Raw genomic sequence first — 22231 nt, forward strand, 5'->3', positions numbered from 1 at the left:
GGGGAAGGGACCCCAGAGATCTGGGACACCCCCCCACGACCCCCTGCAAACACCCCCCGCACCCCTAGGACCCCCCCCTCGAACCCTACACCCCCCCCCAACCCCCCTAGAACCACCCCCCTGACCCCTAGGACCCCCCCCCTCGAACCCTAGACACCCCCCCCAACCCCCCTAGAACCACCCCCAGACCCCTAGGACCTCCCCCAACCCCCCCTAGAACCACCCCCTGACCCCTACGACCCCCCCTCGAACCCTACACACCCCCCCGACCCTCTAGAACCACCCCCAGACCCCTAGGACCACCTCCTCGAACCCTAGACCCCCCCAACCCCCCAAGAACCACCTCGGGCCCCCACCCCAGCCCCGCCCCCTGTCCCCCAGGCCCCGCCCCTTTGCCCATATAAGGAAGTCACCTGAGTACGCGCCGATAACGAAGCGGCCGAGGATGACGAGGGCGTCGGTGGGGCCCAGCTTGGCCCCCCCCCATCAGCGCCCCCCCCCACCACTGCCAGGCTGTTGGTGGCCAGCAGGGCCCCTTTCCTGGGGGGGGGGTGAAAAAACAGGGGAGGGGGGTGGGGACCCCGCCCCAAAGCCACGCCCACCACCCCTAAACCACGCCCACCCGCTGTGGCCACGCCCCCTCCAGCTATAACCACGCCCCCTCGTTCATCAGCCCTCTTCACGCCCCCCCAAGACACACCTGGACCTATAGCCACGCCCCCAAGACACACCTGGACCTATAGCCACGCCCCCAAGACCCACCCTGTACCTATAGCCCCGCCCCTCAACCACTAGCCACGCCCCCTCCACCACAAGCCCCGCCCCAAACCCACATCATTTGCATATAGTCCATCCCAGTAGCCCCATCAATAGCCACGCCCCCTCCTCCATTAGCCCCGCCCCTTTCTGCATAGCCACGCCTCTAGCCACACCCTGTACCTATAGCCCCGCCCCCTCCACCCTAAGCCCCGCCCCATCCCTCAGTTGCATATAGCCCCATCCCATTAACCCAATAGCCACGCCCCCTCTTCCATTAGCCCCGCCCATTTGCACAGCCACGCCCCCTGCCTATAGCCCCGCCCATCGACCACTAACCACGCCCCCTCCACCCTAAGCCCCGCCCCCTCCCTCACCATTGGCCTATAGTCCCACCCCACTAACCCAATTAGCCACGCCCCCTATTCCATTAGCCCCGCCCATTTGCATAGCCACGCCCCCTGCCCATAGCCCTGCCCCTCGACCATTAACCACGCCCCCTCCGCCACAAGCCCCGCCCCCTCCCTCACCATTGGCCTATAGTCCCATCCCATTAACCCAAATAGCCACGCCCCTCCTCCATTAGCCACGCCTCTTTTGCATAACCACGCCTCTAGCCACACCCTGTACCTATAGTCACGCCCCCTCTGCTAGCCACGCCCCTTTTGCATAGCCACGCCCCTGCCTATAGCCTCGCCCCTCCAGGTAGCCCCGCCCCTCGACCACTAACCACGCCCCCTCCACCCTAAGCCCCGCCCCCTCCCTCACCATTGGCCTATAGTCTCATCCTATTAACCCCAATAGCCACGCCCCCTCTTCCATTAGCCCCGCCCCCTTAGCATAGCCACGGCCCTGCCTATATCCCCGCCCCTCAACCACTAGCCACGCCCCCTCCACCCTAAGCCCCGCCCCCTCCCTCACCATTGGCCTATAGTTCCACCCCACTAACCCAAATAGCCACGCCCCCTATTCCATTAGCCACGCCCCTTTTGCATAGCCACGCCCCTGCCAATAGCCACGCCCCTGCCTACAGCCCCGCCCCTCCAGGTAGCCCCGCCCCTCGACCACTAGCCACGCCCCCTCCACCCTAAGCCCCGCCCCCTCCCTCCCCATTTGCATATAGCCCCATCCCATTAACCCCAATAGCCACGTCCCCTCTTCCATTAGCCCCGGCCATTTGCATAGCCACGCCCCCTGCCTATAGCCCCGCCCCTCAACCACTAGCCACGCCCCCTCCGCCACAAGCCCCGCCCCCTCCCTCAACATTTGCATATAGTCCCATGCCATTAACCCCCAATGGCCACGCCCCTTCCATTAGCCACGCCCCCTGCATATAACCCCGCCCCTCGATCACTAGCCACGCCCCCTCCTGCATAAGCCCCGCCCCCCGCGCAGGTGCCCCCCCCAGGTGCGCCCCACCTGCCGAGGCGCTGGGCCAGCTCCCCCCCGGCCAGCGCGGTGGCCGTGCCGCCGGCCGAGAAGATGGCGACCGACAGGGCCCACAGGTTGGCGAGGGCCGAGGGCGACGGCGCCGACCCCCAGCGCCGCCACCACGTCCGGTTGTACTCGGCCTCCAGCACCTACGGGGGACGCGCGCCTATAGGGGAACCCCCCTATAGGGGAAACCCTGCCTATAGGGGAAACCCCCTATAGGGGAACCCACCGCCTATAGGGGAAACCCCCTATAGGGGAACCCACCTGCCTAGAGGGGAACCCCCGCCTAGAGGGGAACCCATCCGCCTATAGGGGCACCCATCCGCCTATAGGGGCACCTACCCGCCTATAGGGGAGCACTCGCCTATAGGGGCACCCACCCGCCTCAAGGGGAACCCACCCGCCTATAGAGACACCCACCCGCCTATAGGGGAGCACTCGCCTATAGGGGCACCCACCCGCCTATAGGGGAACACTCACCTATAGGGGCACCCACCTGCCTATAGGGGAACACTCACCCCTAGGGGCACCCACCCGCCTATAGGGGAACACTCACCTATAGGGGCACCCACCCGCCTATAGGGGAACACTCACCTAGAGGGACACCCACCCGCCTATAGGGGAGCACTCACCTATAGGGAACACTCGCCTATAGGGAACACTCACCTACAGGGGAACACTCACCCACCTATAGGGGAACACTCGTCTATAGGGGAGCACTCGCCTATAGGGGCACCCACCCGCCTATAGGGGAGCACTCACCTCTAGGGGAACCCACCCGCCTATAGAGACACTCACATACCTATAGGGGAGCACTCGCCTATAGGGGCACCCACCCGCCTATAGGGGAGCACTCACCTCTAGGGGAACCCACCCGCCTATAGAGACACTCATATACCTATAGGGGAGCACTCGCCTATAGGGGCACCCACCCGCCTATAGCGGAACACTCGCCTATAGGGGCACCCACCTGCCTATAGGGGAACACTCACCTATAGCGGCACCCACCCACCTATAGAGGAGCACTCACCCATAGGGGAACACTCACCTATAGGGGCACCCTATAGGGGGATCTATGGGGCACCCACCTATGGGGGATCTATAGGACACCCACCTATGGGGGATCTATAGGGCACCCACCTATGGGGATCTATAGGGCACCCCCTATGGGGGATCTATGGGGCACCCACCTATGGGGGATCTATAGGACACCCACCTATGGGGGATCTATAGGGCACCCACCTATGGAGGATCTATAGGGCACCCACCTATGGGGATCTATGGGGCACCCACCTATAGGGGATCTATGGGACACCCACCTATGGAGGATCTATAGGGCACCCACCTATGGGGATCTATGGGACACCCACCTATGGGGATCTATAGGGCACCCACCTATGGAGGATCTATAGGGCACCCACCTATGGGGATCTATAGGGCACCCACCTATGGGGATCTATGGGACACCCACCTATGGAGGATCTATGGGACACCCACCTATGGGGATCTATAGGGCACCCACCTATGGGGATCTATGGGACACCCACCTATGGAGGATCTATGGGACACCCACCTATGGGGATCTATGGGGCACCCACCTATGGGGATCTATGGGACACCCACCTATGGGGGATCTATAGGGCACCCACCTATGGGGATCTATAGGACACCCACCTATGGGGATCTATGGGGCACCCACCTATGGAGGATCTATGGGACACCCACCTATGGGGATCTATGGGGCACCCACCTATGGAGGATCTATGGGGCACCCACCTATGGGGATCTATAGGGCACCCCCTATGGGGGATCTATGGGGCACCCACCTATAGGGGATCTATAGGGCCCCCCCTATGGGTTCCATACCCCCCGGTACCTTCTGGGGGGCGTTGATGACCCCGATGTGGTACCCGAACTGGAAGGAGGCCAGGGTGGCCGCGAACACCGTGAGGGCCAGGGTGGGGGTCACAGCCCCCCGCGGGGGGGCCGCCTCCTCCTCCTCCTCCTGTGGGGAACGGGGAGGGGGGGGGGGGGAAGGGTCTGAGACCCCCTTCTTACCCCCCTATAGGGGACCCCTCTCCATGGCCCCCCATATAGACACCCCCCCCCACTCTATTCCCCCCCATCAAAGGGGATGCAGGGGGCCAGGACCCCCTCGACCCCCCCATAGCCCCCCCCTTCCCAGGGGTCCAGGACCCCCTCGACCCCCCCTCTTCCCAGGGGTCCAGGACCCCCTCGACCCCCCCATAGCCCCCCCCTCCCCAGAGACCCAGGACCCCCTCGACCCCCCCATAGCCCCCCCCTTCCCCCCTTCCCAGGGGTCCAGGACCCCCTCGACCCCCCCATAGCCCCCCCCTTCCCCCTTCCCAGGGGTCCAGGACCCCCTCAACCCCCCATAGCCCCCCTCCACCCTCCCCAGAGATCCAGGACCCCCTCAACCCCCCCCCCAAGAGCCCCCCCCCCCCCGCATAGGAGGGTTCTGACCCCCCCCAAGCCCTCCCCAGGGCCCCCCCCCACCCCGTTCCCCCCCCCCCCCATAGGGGACCTAGAGGTCTGAGGCCCCCCCAAACCCCAGGGTCCCGTCCCCCCCGCCGGGATCAGCTCCAACAAGGGAGAAAATTCCCCTTATTTGGGAATGAGCTGGGACACGGGGGGGGGGGGCGGGGGGGGGAGGGGTCCCTATGGGGAGGGGGAGTCCCTGGGTCCTCTGAGGGGGGTCCCTATAGGAAGGGGGGGGTCCCTGGGTTCCCTATGGGGGGGGGAAGAGGGGGGTCCCTATAGGGAGGGGGGGGGTCCCTGGGTTCCCTGGCGGGGGGAGAGGGGGTTCCTGTGTCCTCTATGGGGAGAGGGGTCCCTAGGTCCTCTATGGGGGTTCCCTATAGGAAGGGGGTGGGGGTCCCTGGGCTCCCTATTTGGGGGGGAGAGGGGGTCCCCATAGGGAGGGGGGGTCCCCGGGTTCCCTATGTGGGGGAGACGGGGTCCCTATAGGGAAGGGGGGTCCCTGTGTCCTCTATGGGGGGGGTCTCTATAGGGGAGGGGGGGGTCCCCGGGTTCCCTATGGGGGGGAGACGGGGTCCCTATAGGAAAGGGGGGGTCCCTGGGTTCCCTATGGGGGGGGTTCCTATAGGGAAGAGGGGTCCTTGGGTTCCCTATGGGAGGGAAACGGGGGTCCCTATAGGGAAGGGGGGTCCCTGTGTCCTCTATGGGGGGGTCTCTATAGGGAGGGGGTGGTCCCTGGGTTCCCTATGGGGGGGAGACGGGGTCCCTATAGGGAAAGGGGGTCCCTGTGTCCTCTGTGGGGGGGTCTCTATAGGGAAGAGGGGTCCCTGGGATCCCTATGTGGGGGGGAGGAGGGGGTCCCCGGGTTCCCTATGGGGGGGGAGACGGGGGTCCCTATAGGGAAGGGGGGTCCCTGTGTCCTCTATGGGGGGGTCTCTATAGGAAGGGGGGGTCACTGGATTCCCCATGGGGGGGTTCCTATAGGAAAGAGGGGTCCCTGGGTTCCCTATGGTGGGGGGAGAGGGGGGTCCCTATAGGGAATGGGGGTCCCTGGGTTCCCTATGGGGGGGGAAGAGGGGGTCCCTGTAGGAAGGGGGGGTCCCTGTGTCCTCTATGGGGAGGGGGGGTCCCTAGGTCCTCTCTGGGGGGGTCCCTATAGGGAGGGGGGGGTCCCTGTGTCCTCTATGGGGGGGTCTCTATAGGGAGGGGGGGGGTCCCTGGGTTCCCTATGGGAGGGGGTCCTGGCCCCCCGGGTCCCCAATGTGGGGGGGATTCCAGGTCCCTGAGCCCCCCAGGACCCCCCCTCCTGCCCTCCTCCCCCCCAATCCCCCTGCCCCCCAAGTGCCCCCCCCCCCACCCCGATACCTCCTCCTCCTCCTCCCGGATCTGCTGGAACCCACTGGGCATCGCGATTGGGGGGGGGGGGGTAATTAATTACCCCAGGGAGTGTTAATTAATTAAGGGGGGGGGGGCCCGGTGCTGCCCCCCCGGGGTGGGGGGGGCAGTTACTGGGGGCAGTTGTGGGGTAGAAGGGGGTTAGTTAGGGGGCAGGGGGGCAGTTGGGGGGCAGTAATAGGGCAGAAGGGGGCAGTTAGGGGGCAGTTGGGGCAGTTAGGGGTCAAGGGGGCAGTTAGGGGGCAGAAGGGGGCAGTTAGGGGGCAGAAGGGGGCAGTTATAGCTCGGTTATGGGGCAGAAGGGGGCGGTCGGTGGGTGGGGGGGGCAGTTATGGGGCAGCCGGGGGCAATTATAGCGCGGTTATGGGGCAGAAGGGGGCAGTTAGGGGTCAAGGGGGCAGTTAGGGGGCAGCCAGGGGCAATTATAGCGTGGTTATGGGGCAGAAGGGGGCGGTTGGTGAGTGGGGGGGGGGCAGTTCTGGGTCGGGGGGGGCAGTTGGAGGACGCCTCAGCCCCACCCCCCCCCCCGTGTCCCCAGGTGACCCCTCCCCCCCTGCCTAAAATAGGGGGGACACGTCACTGCCCCTCCCCCACCGCATGGGGGGCGAGGGGGGGGTCCCCGAAGGGTCCCTATGGGGGGGGGGCGGCCCTATAGGGGGCCCCTATAGGGGTTGGGGGGCGCCCTGGGGAGGATTATGGGGGGGGGGAAGGGGGTCCCTATGGGAATTTGGGGGTCCCTGGGTCCCCTATAGGAGGGGGGCATCCCTAGGTCACTTATGGGGGAGTTGGGGTCCCTAAGGGGGCGGCTGAGGGGTCCCTGTGTCCCCTATGGGGGAGAGTGGGGATCCCTGGGTCCCCTATAGGGAGGGGGGGGGTCACTGGTTGGGGGTGAGGGGTCCCTTGGTCCCCTATAAGGGAGGGAGGGGGGATTCCTATGAAGGGAGAGGGGGTCCCTGTGTCCCCTATGGGGTGGGGGGTCCATATAGGGGGGTCTCTGTGTCCCCTATGGGACGAGAGTGGGTCCCTCTGTCCCCTATGGGGAGGGAGGAGTCCCTATGGGGGCGCAGGAGGGGTCCCTGTGTCCCCTATGGGGGGAGAGGAGGGTCCCTGTGTACCCTATGGGGCGGTGGGTCCCTATGGGGGGGTCCCTGTGTCCATTATAGGGTAGGGGGGGTCCCTATAGGTGGTCCCTGTGTCCCCTATGGGGTGGGGGATCTCTATAGGGGGGGGTCCCTGTGTCCCTTATGCGGCGGGGTGTCCCTATAAGGAGTGTCCCTGTGTCCCCTATGGGATGGGGGGTCCCTATAGTGGGGTCCCTGTGTCTCCTATGGGGTGGGGGGGTCCCTATAGGGGTGTCCCTGTGTCCCCTACGGGGTAGGGGGTTCCTATAGGGGGGGTCCCTATAGCTGGTCCCTGTGTCCCCTATGGGGCGTGGGGTCCCTATAGCTGGTCCCTGTGTCCCTTATGAGGCGGGGTGTCCCTGTAAGGGGTGTCCCTATGTCCCCTATGTGGTGGGGGGTCCCTATAGTGGGGTCCCTGTGTCCCCTATGGGGTGGGGGGTTCCTATAGGGGTGTCCCTGTGTCCCCTATAGGGTAGGCGGTCCCCATAGGGGGGGTCCCTATAGGGGATTCCTGTGTCCCCTATGGGATGGGGGGGTCCCTATAGTGGGGTCCCTGTGTCCCCTATGTGGTGGGGTGTCCCCATAGGGGATTCCTGTGTCCCCTGTGGGGTGGGGGGGTTCCTATAGGGGTGTCCCTGTGTCCCCTATAGGGTAGGCGGTCCCCATAGGGGGGTCCCTACAGGGGATTCCTGTGTCCCCTATGGGATGGGGGGGTCCCTATAGTGGGGTCCCTGTGTCCCCTATGTGGTGGGGGGTCCCTATAGGGGATTCCTGTGTCCCCTATGGGGTGGGGGGGGGTCCCTGTGTCCCCTATGGAGGGGAGGGGGGGGGGAGGGGGGCCCCCCAGCCCCCTTCTCCTGGGGTGGGGGAGGGGCGGGCGCGTGCCGCTTCTATTTTGAGCCCGAATGTCCCGTTCCCTCAATGTGACCCTGGGGGGGGGGGGGGAGGGGCAGGTGACTCAGCGTCACGAGTGACGTCACACGTGTCACCGCGTGTGTCACCCCCGGGGAGCCCCCACCCCCCCCCCACACCCCTCAAAAACGCGACTTTTCCCTCAAATTTCCTCCCCGAACCCTCCTAACCGAAGTTTCTACTCCCGATCCCCTCACCCGCTACCAAAAAACGCGATTTTTGCCTTCAATCTCCTCTCCGACTCCCCCAAATCCCATTTTTTTACCCCCAAATCCCTTCAAACTCCCCCAAAATGAGATTTTCTCCAAAAATCCCTTCACAAATGCCCCCCAAACATGAGTTTTCACCCCAAATCCCCTCACAGCTCCCCAAAACCACGACTTTTGCCTCAAATTTCCCCTCAAACTTCCCAAATCTGAACTTTTTACCCCAAAATGCCTTCACAAACTCCCCAAAATGCAGCTTTTACCTCAAATCTTCTCAAATTTCCCCTCAGACTCCCCAAAACTGCACTTTTTACCCCAAATCCCCTCACAAACTGCCCCAAAATGCAGCTTTTACCTCCAATCTCCTCAAATTTCCCCTCAGACTCCCCAAATCTGAACTTTTTACCCCAAATCCCCTCAAAACCGCACTTTTTACCCCAAATCCCCTCACAAACTGCCCAAAAATGCAGCTTTTACCTCCAATCTCCTCAAATTTCCCCTCAGACTCCCCAAACCTGAACTTTTTACCCCAAATCCCCTCACAAACTGCCCCCAAATGCATCTTTTACCCCCAATCTTCTCCAATTTCCCCTCAGACTCCCCGAATCCCCTGAAAACCGCATCTTAAATGCGAATTTTGCCTTCAATCTCCTCTCCGACTCCCCCAAATCACATTTTTTTACCCCCAAATCCCTTCAAACTCCCCCAAAATGAGACTTTCTCCAAAAATCCCTTCACAAATGCCCCCCAAACATGAGTTTTCACCCCAAATCCCCTCACAGCTCCCCCAAAACCACGACTTTTGCCTCAAATTTCCCCTCAAACTTCCCAAATCTGAACTTTTTACCCCAAAATCCCTTCACAAACTCCCCAAAATGCAGCTTTTACCTCAAATCTTCTCAAATTTCCCCTCAGACTCCCCAAAACTGCACTTTTTACCCCAAATCCCCTCACAAACTGCCCCAAAATGCAGCTTTTACCTCCAATCTCCTCAAATTTCCCCTCAGACTCCCCAAATCTGAACGTTTTACCCCAAATCCCCTCAAAACTGCACTTTTTACCCCAAATCCCCTCACAAACTGCCCCAAAATGCTTCTTTTACCTCCAATCTCCTCAAATTTCCCCTCAGACTCCCCAAACCTGAACTTTTTACCCCAAATCCCCTCACAAACTGCCCCCAAATGCATCTTTTACCCCCAATCTTCTCCAATTTCCCCTCAGACTCCCCGAATCCCCTGAAAACCGCATCTTAAAAATGCGATTTTTGCCTTCAATCTCCTCTCCGACTCCCCCAAATCCCAATTTTTACCCCCAAATCCCTTCAAACTCCCCCAAAATGAGACTTTCTCCAAAAATCCCTTCACAAATGCCCCCCAAACATGAGTTTTCACCCCAAATCCCCTCACAGCTCCCCCAAAACCACGACTTTTGCCTCAAATTTCCCCTCAAACTTCCCAAATCTGAACTTTTTACCCCAAAATCCCTTCACGAACTCCCCAAAATGTGATTTTTACCTCAAATCTTCTCAAATTTCCCCTCAGACTCCCCAAAACTGCACTTTTTACCCCAAATCCCCTCACAAACTGCCCCAAAATGCAGCTTTTACCTCCAATCTCCTCAAATTTCCCCTCAGACTCCCCAAATCTGAACGTTTTACCCCAAATCCCCTCAAAACTGCCCCAAAATGCTTCTTTTACCTCAAATCTTCTCCAATTTCCCCTCAGACTCCCCAAATCCCCTCAAAACCGCATCAAAAATGTGATTTTTACCTCAAATCCCCTCACAAACTCCCCCTAAATGTGATTTTTGCCCCAGATCCCTTCACAAACTGCCCCAAAATGCGATTTTTTACCTCAAATCTCCTCAGGTTTCCTCTCCAACCCCCCAAATCTGCACTTTGAACCCCAAATCCCCTCTCAGACTCCCCCAAAATGCCAGTTTTGCCTCAAATTTCCCCTCGGACTCCTCAAAACCTGCAATTTTTAAACGAACTTCCCTCAAAATCGCACCAAAACTTGCGATTTTTACCTCAAAATGCCACTTTTACCTCAAATTTCCTCTCCAAATCCCCCAACCTGCATTTTTTTACCCAAATCCCCTCACAAACTGCCCCAAAACGCCGGTTTTTACCCCAGATCCCCTCCAAACGCCCCTTTAACCTCAAATCTTCTCAAAATTTCCCCTCCAACCCCCCTAAACTGCACTTTTTACCCCAAATTGCCTCACAAACCCCTCAAAAACGTGATTTTTACTCTAATTCCCCCCAAACCCGCCCCCAAAACGGGCTTTTTACCCCAAATCTGCCCCCAACACGCGATTTACCTCAAATCTCCCCCCCAAAATGCCACTTTTACCTGAAATCTTCGATTTTTCCCCTCAGACACCCCAAATCTGCACTTTTTACCTCAAAATCCCCCCTCAAACTCTCCCAAAACGCACATTTTGCCTCGAATCTTCTCCGCTTTTCCCTCTCGAACTCCCCAAACCCGCACTTTTAACCCCAAATCCCTTCAATAACTCCCCTAGGACGTGACTCGGACCCCGAATCTCCTCACAAACACCCAGAAACCTCATTTTTTACCCTAAATCCACCCCCCCGACCCCAAAACCCGCAACTTTCACAACAAAAGCGGGCGAGGGGGGCGTGGCCTCGCGGGGGTCACGTGACACCCCACAGGGCCCTTGGCGCGCGCTGCGAGGGGGGGCGTGGCCTCGTGGCATCACGTGATCTCGCTGCCTCCGACTCGGACGCGCGGCTTAAACGGGGGGGAGTCACGTGATCTTCGCTCAGCACCCAGGAGGGGGTGTGGCTTAGCGATGATCACGTGACCTCGCGAGGGGACTTAGGGGGGCGTGGCCACGCGGCGGTGGGTCACGTGGCTTCGCAACGACCTTGGCGCGCCGGGGGGGTGTCACGTGGTCTCGCAGAACGCCCCCGGCATCACGTGACGCCGCCCCTCGGAGTCACGTGACAGCCTCCCCCCCGCACTTCCGGGGTCACGTGACGCCGCCGGTGGTTCCCCCCCCCCACTCCGGTCACCTCTCGCCAGCGCTCCCAGTCACCCCCCCCCCCCCCCACTTCCCAGTCCCTCCGGTACCGGCCCCGCTATGGTCTCCCTGCTGTGCTGTGGGCCCAAGATGGCCGCCTGCGGGCTCGTCCTCAGCGCCTGGGGCGTCGTCATGTTGGTGAGGGCCGGGGGGGGGGACCGTAAAGGGGGGGCTGTGGGGCATAAAATGGGGGCTGTGGGGCATTAATGGGGGGCTGCGGGGCATTAATGGGGGTCTATGGGGCCTGGAGGGGGGTCTATGGGGCATAAAAGGGGGTCTATGGGGCATAAAAGGGGGGGCTATGGGGCCGGGGAGGGCATCTGTGGGGTCTAAGTGGGGGGCTGTGGGGCTGGGTGGGGGGCTGTGGGGCATAAAAGGGGGTCTGTGGGGCAGGGGGCCGCGTCTGTGGGGTCTAAGTGGGGGGGCTGTGGGGGGTCTATGGGGCATTATTGGGGGTCTATGGGGTTGGAGGGGGGGCTGTGGGGCTGAGGATGGCGTCTGTGGGGTCTAAGTGGGGGGCTGTGGGGAGTCTATGGGGCATTATTGGGGGTCTATGGGGCATAAAAGGGCGGCTGTGGGGCCGGGGGTGGCATCTGTGGGGTCTAAGTGGGGGGCTGAGGGGCTGGGGGGGGGTCTGTGGGGCATAAAAGGGGGGGCTGTGGAGCATTAATGAGGGGCTATGGGGCCGGGGGTGGGTGTCTGTGGGGTCGAAGTGGGGGGCTGTGGGGGGTCTATGGGGCATAAAATGGGGGTCTGTGGGGAATTAATGGGGGTCTATGGGGCTGGAGGGGGGGGCTACGGGGCCGGGGGGCAGCATCTGTGGGGTCTAAGTGGGGGGGCTGTGGGGGGTCTGTGGGGCATTAATGGGGGGCTGTGGGGCTGGGAGGGGGGGGCTATGGGGCCGGGGGCGGTGTCTGTGGGGTCTAAGTGGTGGGCTATGGGGCTGGGGAGGGGGTCTGTGGGGCATAAAAGGGGGGCTGTGGGGCTGGGGAGGGCATCTGTGGGGTCTAAGTGGGGGGCTGTGGGGCTGGGGGGGGGCTATGGGGCATAAAAGGGGGGCTATGGGGCTGGGGGGGGCATCTGTGGGGTCTAATTTGGGGGGCCTGGGGGCGTCTATGGGGGCATTAATGGGGGGCTATGGGGTTGGAGGGGGGGCTATGGGGCTGGGGGCGGCGTCTGTGGGGCTGGGGGGGGGCTATGGGGCATTAATGGGGGGCTATGGGGCTGGGGGGGTGGGCTATGGGGCATTAATGGGGGGTCTATGGGGCATTAATGGGGGGCTATGGGGCTGGGGGGGTGCATCTGTGGTGTTTGGGGGGGGCCCGGGGGGGCATCTGTGGGGCTGGGGGGGGGGGCTATGGGGCATTAATGGGGGGCTATGGGGCTGGGGGGGGCATCTGTGGGGCTGGGGGGGGGGTGCTATGGGGCCTAAATGGGGGGCTATGGGGCTGGGGGGGGGGCTATGGGGCCTAAATGGGGGGCTATGGGGCTGGGGGGGGGGGCTATGGGGCCAGGGGGGTCCCTATTGGCCCCCCCAACCCCCCCCTTTGATCCCCCTCAGAACCCCCCCAAACCCCCCTTTAACACCCCCAAATCTTGCCCCCAAACCCCCCTTTAACCCCCCCCAAAACTCCCTCTGACCCCCAAATCTTACCCCCGACCCCTCCAAAACCCCTTTAAACTCCCCCAAAACCCCCTCTGACCCCCAAATCTTGCCCTGACCCCCCCAAAACCCCCTTTAACCCCCCCCAAACCGCCTTGGATCACCCCAAAACCCCTCCACCCCCCTAAATCTTTCCCCAATCCCCTTTAACCCCCCCCAAAACCCCCCTTTTGAGCCCCCAATCCCTCTTTGACCCCCCCCAAAACCCCTTTAAACCCCCCTTTGACCCCCCAAACCCCCTTTAAACCCACTTTTGACCCCCCCAAACCTCCCTTTGACCCCCCAAAACCCCCTTTAAACCCCCCTTTGACCCCCCAACCCCCCATTTAATGCCCCCCAAACCCCTTCCACCCCCTAAATCTTGCCCCAAGCCCCCCTTTAACCCCCCAAAAACCCCCTCCAACCCCCAAATCCTGCCCCCAAACCCCTTTAAACTCCCCCCAAAATCCCCCTCTACCCCCCAAATCTTGCCCCCAAGCCCCTTTAAACCCCCACAAACTCCCTCTGACCCCGAATCTTGCCCCCCAAATCCCCTTTAAGCCCCCCCAAATCCCCTTTGACCCCCCCCAACCCACCTTTAACCCACCCCAGACCCCCTTTATAAACCCCCCTTTGACCCCCCAAACCCCCCTTTAACCCCCTCCAACCCCCAAATCCTGCCCCCCAAACCCCTTTGAACTCCCCCAAACTCCCCTCTACCCCCCAAATCTTGCCCCCAAGCCCCTTTAAATCCCCTTTTGACCCCCCAATCCCCTTTAAACCCCCCAAATCCCCTTTAAAACCCCCTTTGACCCCCCCAACCCACCTTTAACCCACCCCAGACCCCCTTTAAACCCCCCTTGGACCCCCAACTCCCCTTTAACCCTCCCAAGCCCCCTCCAACCCCCAAATCTTGCCCCCCAAACCCCTTTAAACTCCCCCAAAATCCCCTCTACCCCCCAAATCTTGCCCCCAATCCCCTTTAAATCTCCTTTTGACCCCCCCAATCCCCTTTAAATCCCCTTTTGACCCCCCAAATCCCCTTTAAACCCTCCCAAATCCCCTTTAAACCCCCTTTGACCCCCCAAACCCCCCTTTAACTCCCTCCAACCCCCAAATCCTGACCCCCAAACTCCTTTAAACTCCCCCAAACTCCCCTCCACCCCCCAAATCTTGCCCCCAAGCCCCCCCAAATCTCCTTTAAACTCCCCCAAACTCCCCTCCACCCCCCAAATCCCCTTTAAACCCCCCCAAATCCCCTTTTAAACCCCCCCAAATCCCCTTTAAACCCCCTTTGACCCCCCCAACCCACCTTTCACCCACCCCAAACCCCCTTTGGACCCCCCAAGCCCCCCTTTTAACCCTTAAATCGCCCCCCCAGGTCCTCCTGGGCATCTTCTTCAACGTCCACTCCGCCGTCCTCATCGAAGACGTCCCGTTCACCGACGAAGATTTCAAGGAGTGAGTCCCTCCCATCCCAATTTTTTTCACTTTGGGGGGGTGGGAGGGGGTCAATACTCCCCTCACCCCTTTTTTTGACCCCCCCCCGCAGCGGCCCCGAGCGGATTTATCGTCTTTACGAGCAAGTGAGCTACAACTGCTTCATCGCCGCGGGGCTTTACGCCCTCCTGGGGGGCTTCTCCCTCTGCCAGGGGCGGCTCAACAAGCGCAAGGAGTACATGGTCCGCTAGGACCCCCCCCAAAAATAAAATAGGGACCCCCCCCCTTCTTAACAAACCCTTAAATTCAAAGGAAACCCCCCCAAAATCCGTGGGGACCCCATAAAACCTCCTCGGAGAGCGACTCAGGCCAGTAAGGACGCGCCCCCCCCCCCCCCAATAAAAAAATTGTTCCTGAGGTTGTTAGGGGGTTTTTGTGGGACCCCCCCCCCCAGTTTATTTTTTGGGGGCTAAAAGGGGGGTTTGGGGGGCTAAAAGGGGGTTTTGGGGGGGGAAAATTGGGGTTTGGAGGGGGAAAAGGGTTTTTTTTTTGGGGGGAAAAGGGGGTTTTGGGGGGCGAAAAGGGGGTTTTGAGGGGCGAAAAGGGGGTTTTGAGGGGCGAAAAGGGTTTTTTTTTTTAGGGGGGAAAAAGGGGGATTTTTTGGGGGAGAGGGGGATTTGGGGGGAATTTTTTGGGGGAAAAGGGGGTTTTGGGGGGCTAAAAGGGGGGTGTGGGGGGCAAAAAGGGGGTGTGGGGGCAAAAAGGGGGTTTTGGAGGGGGAAAAGGGGGTTTTGAGGGGCAAAAAGGGGGTTTTGGGGGGCGAAAAGGGTTTTTTTTAGGGGGAAAGAGGGATTTTTTGGGGGAGAGGGGGATTTTGGGGGAATTTTTTGGGGAAAAAGGGGGGTTTGGGGGGCTAAAAGGGGGGTTTGGGGGGCTAAAAGGGGGTTTTGGAGGGGGAAAAGGGGGATTATTTTGGGAAAAGGGGGATTTTGGGGATTTTTTTTGGGAAAAAGGGGGTTTTGGAGGGGGAAAGGGGGATTTTGGAGGGGGAAAAGGGGTTTTGGGGGGCTAAAAGGGTTTTTTTAGGGGGAAAAGGGGGATTTTTTTGGGGAAAGGGGGATTTTGGGGAATTTTTGGGGGGGAAAAGGGTTTTTTTGGGGAAAAAGGGGGTTTTGGGGAGGGAAAATGAAGGATTTTGGGGGGAAGAGGATGATTTTTGGGTGGAAGGGGGGGCTTTTGGGGGGAATTGAGGGCAAGGGGAGGATTTTGGGGCTAGAAAAGGGGATTTGGGGAAGGAAAAGGGGGTGGGGAGGGGTCGCCCCCTCGTTTCTTAGGGCTTGGTGATGGAGAAAATCATGGAGAGGCGCTTGGAGGACCATCTGTTCCCTCCCCCGCGCTCCGCAGCCCGGTACAACCGCTTCCCTTTTATAAACCTCGTTATTTCCGACTCCTTCTCGTTGTTTTTTTTGTGCCCCCCGCTTTTAATTTTTTTTTGGGGGGTCGGAATTTTAAGAGGGCGGCGGCGAGGAAGGGGTTAAAACCACCGAGACGGCGGCGCAGAGCGGCGCGCGCGGGCGGGGAGGGGAGGGGCGGGGCCGGGAATGGGGCGGGAACCATAGAGGCGCGCGGGGCAGAGCGGCCCTCGCCTCGGCCGCCACCATTGAGGAACCGGAGCGGCGGCGGCGGCGGCCGGAGGGCCCGGGGCGCGCCGTAATGACGTCAGCGTCCACTAAAGTGAGGGGAGGGGGTGTGGAGGAGGAGGAGGAGGGGGGCGGGGGGTGTCCCGGTTGTAACGGGGATGACAGGGGAGGGATTGGGGGGCGCTTCCGGTAGCGGGAAAAGGCGACTTCCCGTGCGGGGTGCGCTGAGATGGGGGTCCGGGTGCGGCCCCGGAGCCGCGAGGAGAGTTCCGGGGACAGTCCGGGTCCCACTTTGGTTCCAGTCCCAGTTTAGCTCCCAGTCTGGCTCCCAATCCCAGTCCCAGTGCCCGTACTGGTGCCAGTCCCAGTCCCAGTGCCATTCCCAGTGCCCATACTGGTGCCAGTCCCAGTCCCAGTGCCATTCCCAGTGCCCGTACTGGTGCCAGTCCCAGTCCCAGTGCCATTCCCAGTGCCCGTACTGGTGCCAGTCCCAGTCCCAGTCCCAGTGCCCGTACTGGTGCCAGTCCCAGTCCCAGTGCCATTCCCAGTGCCCGTACTGGTGCCAGTCCCAGTCCAGTGCCATTCCCAGTGCCCGTACTGGTGCCAGTCCCAGTCCAGTGCCATTCCCAGTGCCCGTACTGGTGCCAGTCCCAGTCCCAGTCCCAGTGCCATTCCCAGTGCCCGTACTGGTGCCAGTCCCAGTCCCAGTGCCATTCCCAGTGCCCGTACTGGTGCCAGTCCCAGTCCCAGTCCCATTCCCAGTGCCCGTACTGGTGTTACTGGTCCCTCAGGTCGGGGAGATCTTCTCGGCGGCCGGTGCCGCCTTCACCAAACTGGGGAGCTGACGATGCAGCTGCACCCGGTGGCCGACACCTCCCCGGCCGGGTGAGAGTTGGGGTCCCCCCAGGGGTTTTGGGGTCCCTCTAGGGGGTTTTGGGGTCCCTGGGGGGGGGAATTGAGAGGATTTAGGGTCCCTCTAGGGGGTTTTGGGGTCCCCCATGGGATTTTGGGGTCCCTGGGGGGGAAATTGAGAGGATTTAGGGTCCCTCTAGGGGCTTTTGGGGTCCCTGGGTGGGGAATTGAGAGGATTTAGGGTCCCTCTAGGGGGTTTTGGGGTCCCCCCAGGGGTTTGGGGTCCCTGGGGGGGAATTGAGAGGATTTAGGGTCCCTCTAGGGGGTTTTTGGGGTCCCTCCAATGGGTTTTGGGGTCCCTGGGGGGGAATTGAGAGGATTTAGGGTCCCTCTAGGGGGTTTTGGGGTCCCTGGGGGGGAATGATTAGGGTCCCTCTAGGGAGTTTTGGGGTCCCTAGGGGTTTTGGGGTCCCTCTCAGGGGTTTTGGGGTCCCTGGGTGGGGAATTGAGAGGATTTAGGGTCCCTCTAGGGGGATTTGGGGTGCCTGGGGGGGGAATTGAGAGGATTAGGGTCCCTCTAGGGGGTTTTGGGGTCCCTGGGGGGGAAATTGAGAGGATTTGGGGTCCCTCTAGGGGGTTTTGGGGTCCCTGAGGGGGGAATTGAGAGGATTTAGGGTTCCTCTAGGGTGTTTTGGGGTCCTCTAATGGGTTTTGGGGTCCCTGGGGGGGGAAATTGAGAGGATTTAGTGTCCCTTTAGGGGGTTTTGGGGTCCCTCTAGGGGGTTTTGGGGTCCCTGGGGGGGAATTGAGAGGATTTAGGGTCCCTCTAGGGGTTTTGGGGTCCCTGGGGGGGAATTGAGAGGATTGGGGTGCCTGCTAGGGGGATTTGGGGTCCCTCTAGGGGATTTGGGGTCCCTGGGGGGGGAATTGAGAGGATTTAGGGTCCCTCTAGGGGGTTTTGGGGTCCCCCTTGGGGTTTTGGGGTCCCTGGGGGGGAAATTGAGAGGATTAGGGTCCCTCTGAGGGTTTTGGGGTCCCTCTAGGGGGATTTGGGGTCCCTGGGGGGGAATTGAGAGGATTTAGGGTCCCTCTAGGGTGTTTTGGGGTCCTCTAATGGTTTTGGGGTCCCTGGGGGGGAAATTGAGAGGATTTAGTGTCCCTTTAGGGGGTTTTGGGGTCCCTGTAGGGGGTTTTGGGGTCCCTGGGGGGGGAATTGAGAGGATTTGGGGTCCTCTAGGGGGTTTTGGGGTCCCTGGGGGGGGAATTGAGAGGATTTAGGGTCCCTCTAGGGGCTTTCGGGGTCCCTCTAAGGGGATTTGGGGTCCCTGGGGGGGGAATTGAGAGGATTTGGGGTCCCTCTAGGGGTTTTGGGGTCCCTGGGGGGAGAATTGAGAGGATTTGGGGTCCCTCTAGGGGCTTTTGGGGTCCCTCTAAGGGGATTTGGGGTCCCTGGGGGGGAAATTGAGAGGATTTAGGGTCCCTCTAGGGGATTTGGGGTCCTGGGGGGGGAATTGAGAGGATTTAGGGTCCCTCTAGGGGCTTTCGGGGTCCCTCTAGGGGGTTTTGGGGTCCCTCTAGGGGATTTGGGGTCCCTCTAGAGGGATTTGGGGTCCCTGGGGGGGGAATTGAGAGGATTTAGGGTCCCTCTAGGGGCTTTCGGGGTCCCTCTAGGGGGTTTTGGGGTCCCTCTAGGGGATTTGGGTCCCTCTAGAGGGATTTGGGGTCCCTGGGGGGGGAATTGAGAGGATTTAGGGTCCCTCTAGGGGGTTTTTGGGGTCCCTGGGGGGGAATTGAGAGGATTTAGGGTCCCTCTAGGGGGTTTTGGGGTCCCTGTAGGGGGTTTTGGGGTCCCTGGGGGGGTATTGAGAGGATTTGGGGTGCCTCTAGGGGGATTTGGGGTCCCTCTAGGGGATTTGGGGTCCCTGGGGGGGGAATGAGAGGATTTAGGGTCCCTCTAGGGGTTTTGGGGTCCCCCTTGGGGTTTTGGGGTCCCTTGGGGGGGAATTGAGAGGATTTAGGGTCCCTCTAAGGGGTTTTGGGGTCCCTGGGGGGAGCTCACAGGGTCCCTAGGGGGGGTTTTGGGGGGGTCCCTATGGATTCAAGGCTTCCCTCTGGTTTTGGGGGGCTCCCTATGGACCAGGGGGGCTCCCTATGGATTTGGGGGGGCCGGGGGGGTCCCCAAATCCTTAGGGGCCCCCCCAAAATCCCCGATCCAAGTGGCCGGAGCCGGAGCTGGAGCTGCTCTGGGTGTCCCTGAAGGCCTTTGAGGGGCTCCCTATGGATTTGGGGGGCTCCCTATGGATTTGGGGGGCCCCTATGGATTTGGGGGGGCCGGGGGGGTCCCCAAATCCTTAGGGGCCCCCCCAAAATCCCAGATCCAAGTGGACGGAGCCGGAGCTGGAGCTGCTCCGCGCGGCCGTGAAGCGTTTCGGGGAGGACCTGAACCGCCTCAGCGCCCTCATCAAGGACCGAACCGTGTAAGATTTTTGGGGTGTCCCCCCCCCCGAACCCCCAAAATTTACCCCTGAACCCCCTTTTTTCCCCCCCCCCCAAAGGGCTCAAATCAAAGCGACTTCCAAGCGTAAAACCTACGAGGACGCCGGCGTCCCCCTCCCCGCCGACTCCCCCAAGAAGGGACCCCGAAAAGGGGGGGGGCCCCAAATCGGGGGACCCCCCCCGCCGCGCCCCACGACCCCCCCGGCAAGAAGCAGAAGGTGGCAGGTAAGGATTTTGGGGGTCCCCCCCCCCAGTTTTTAATCTTGGGGTTCCCCCCGACCCCCCCCCTTTTCATTTTTGGGGTCCCCCCCTCACCCCCCCAAGACCGTGACCCCCCCCTTTTCATTTTTGGGGTCCCCCCTTTCACTTTTGGGGTCCTCTTGACTCCCCCTTTTCATTTTTGGGGTCCCCCCTCGCACCCCCCAAGACCATGACACCCCCCTTTCATTTTTGGGGTCCCTCTCAACCCCCCCCTTTCATTTTTGGGGTCCCCCTGACCCTCCCTTTTCATTTTTGCGGTCCCCCCCTTCATTTTTGGGGTCCCCCCTTTCACTTTTGGGTTCCTCTTGACTCCCCCTTTTCATTTTTGGGGTCCCTCTCACCCCCCCCTTTCATTTTTGGGGTCCTCCTGACTCCCCCTTTTCATTTTTGGGGTCCCCCCCTTCATTTTTGGGATCCCCCCTCATGCCCCCCAGGACCGTGACCCCCCCCTTTTCATTTTTGGGGTCCCCCCTTTCATTTTTGGGCCCCCCCGACTCCCCATCTTTCATTTTTGGGGTCCCCCTGACCCCCCCCCTTTCATTTTTGGGGTCCCCCTCACCCCCCTCTTTTCATTTTTGGGGTCCCCCCTCACGCCCCCCAACACCATGACCCCCCCCTTTCATTTTTGGGGTCCCCCTCACCCCCCTCTTTTCATTTTTGGGGTCCCCCCTCACCCCCTCAACACCATGACCCCCCCCCTTTCATTTTTGGGGTCCCCTGCCCCTCCCATCCCCTCCCTCAACCCTTTCCCCCCCCCCCCCAACCCCCTGACCCCCCTTTTCATTTTCGGGGTCCCCCCCTGAACCCCCTTTTTTTCCTCCCCCCCCAAGATTTCAGCGACGCCGAAGCCTCCGGGGAGCTGGTGGACGTCGAGGGGCTCGGCGAGACCCCCCCCCCGCCCCCCAAAAAACTCAACTTCGACCAGGGTACGGGGGGGTCCCCGAAATCTTCGGGCTCCCCTGAATCTCGGGGACCCCTTAAAATTTCGGGGGGACCTCGTGGGAACCTGTAAAGGGATCCCCAAGTGGGGGTCCCCCCCCCCCCTTTATTTCTCTTTCCAGACAGCCTGAACCCCAACTCGGGGCCTCGCGCCCCCCCCCCCGAGCGACCCCCCCCGAGCGCGATGAACCCCAAAAATGAAAACGGGGGAGGGGGCCCCCCAAAAAACCTCTTGGGACCCCCCAAACCCTTTTGAGCCCCCCCAAACCCCCTGGAACCCCTCAAATCCTCTGGACCCCCCCCCCCCCAAAGCCCCTAGAACCCTCTCAAAGACCTTGGGACCCCCCCCCCCCCCCAAACCCCTGGGACCCCCCCCAAATGCCTTTGAGCCCCCCAAACTTCTTGGGGTCCCCCCAAACCTCTTGGGATCCCCCCAAACCCCTTTGAGCCCCCCCAAACCCCTTGAGGACCCCCCGAAACCCCTTTGAGCCCCCCCAAACCCCTTGAGGACCCCCCCAAACCCCTTTGAGCCCCCCCAAAACCTTCTGGGACCCCCCCCAAACTCCTTGTAACCCCCCCAAACCCCTTTGGGACCCCCCCAAATCTCTTGGGGACCCCCCAAAACCCCTTGAGGACCCCCCCAAACCCCTTTGAGCCCCCCCAAACCCCTTGAGGACCCCCCGAAACCTCTTGGGACCCCCCCAAACCTCTTGGGACCCCCCCAAATGCCTTGGGGACCCCCCCAAACCCCTTTGAGCCCCCCCAAACCCTGCTGAACACCCCCCCCCGCAATTTTTGGGGTCCCCCCTTGCCCCCCCCCCATTAAAATCTTGAGGTCCCCCCTTGTGTCCTTCTCGTATTATTTAAGGGGGGGACCCCCCAAAATTGGGGTTCCTGCCTCTCCCCCCCCCCAACTCAGATTTAGGGGTGACCCCCCCCCCAAAAATAAGAAATTGGGGCGCTGGGTTCGAACCTTTATTGAGGTGACGCCGGTTTGGGGGGGGGGTGTAATGACCCCCCAATTTTGGGGTGCAGGGGGGGGTTTAGGGGTGCTGGGGGGGGGTTGGGGGGGGCCTGTGGGGGTTTGGGGGTGCAGGGGGGTGTTTAGCAGTGGGGGGAGGGATTTGGGGGTGCGTGGGGGGGGTTGGGGGTGATGGAGGGGTTTGGGGGGTGATTTGGGGGTGCAGGGGGGGTTGGGGGTGTCCCTGTGGGGGTTTGGGGGTGCAGGGGGGGATTTGGGGGTGCAGGGGGGGGTTTGGGGGTGTAAGAAGGGGATTTGGGGGTGTTCCTGGGGGGGTTTGGGGGTGCAGGGGGGGATTTGGGGGTGCAGGGGGGGTTTGGGGGTGTAAGAAGGAGATTTGGGGGTGCAGGGGGGTGTTTAGGGGTGTCCCTGGGGGGGGTTGGGGGTGCAGGGGTGGGGTGGGGGTGTAAGAAGGGGATCTGGGGGTGCAGGGGGGTATTTGGAGGTGTCCCTGGGGGGGGTTGGGGGTGCAGGGGGGTATTTGGGGGTGTCCCAGAGGGGATTTGGGGGTGCAGGGGGGGGTTTGGGGGTGTAAGAAGGGGATTTGGGGGTGCAGGGGGGGGGTTAGG

At 61.4% G+C, this 22231-nt stretch overlaps 3 protein-coding genes across 3 annotated transcripts; 2 read left to right on the forward strand and 1 right to left on the reverse strand.

Annotated features, from left to right (window-relative positions):
* Window positions 1-396: 396 nt before the first annotated feature.
* On the reverse strand, window positions 397-6595 carry LOC138735039 (solute carrier family 2, facilitated glucose transporter member 4-like; the record flags this gene model as incomplete). Its single annotated transcript, XM_069882903.1, has 4 exons — window positions 6055-6595; window positions 4067-4195; window positions 2176-2336; window positions 397-540 (listed from the first exon to the last, which is right to left on the reverse strand). Coding segments are annotated over exons 1-4 (476 nt in total), but the record flags the coding sequence as incomplete, so codon positions are not given.
* A 4739-nt stretch (window positions 6596-11334) lies between these two features.
* RNASEK (ribonuclease K) lies at window positions 11335-14870 on the forward strand. The gene is made up of 4 exons (XM_069882901.1): window positions 11335-11339; window positions 11410-11509; window positions 14395-14474; window positions 14566-14870. Exons 2-4 carry the CDS (start codon window positions 11432-11434, stop codon window positions 14702-14704), a joined length of 297 nt encoding a protein of 98 aa, XP_069739002.1. The 5' UTR covers window positions 11335-11339; window positions 11410-11431; the 3' UTR covers window positions 14705-14870.
* A 1187-nt stretch (window positions 14871-16057) lies between these two features.
* On the forward strand, window positions 16058-21475 carry BACC1 (BPTF associated chromatin complex component 1). The gene is given in 8 exon segments (XM_069882902.1): window positions 16058-16187; window positions 16885-16924; window positions 16927-16978; window positions 19321-19422; window positions 19501-19578; window positions 19581-19666; window positions 20533-20628; window positions 20764-21475. Coding segments are annotated over 8 exon segments (609 nt in total). The 5' UTR covers window positions 16058-16166; the 3' UTR covers window positions 20898-21475.
* The last annotated feature ends 756 nt before the right edge of the window (window positions 21476-22231 follow it).

This window comes from Phaenicophaeus curvirostris, unplaced genomic scaffold, assembly GCF_032191515.1.
Source record: "Phaenicophaeus curvirostris isolate KB17595 unplaced genomic scaffold, BPBGC_Pcur_1.0 scaffold_391, whole genome shotgun sequence".
In the NCBI taxonomy this organism is placed as follows: Eukaryota; Metazoa; Chordata; class Aves; order Cuculiformes; family Cuculidae; genus Phaenicophaeus; species Phaenicophaeus curvirostris.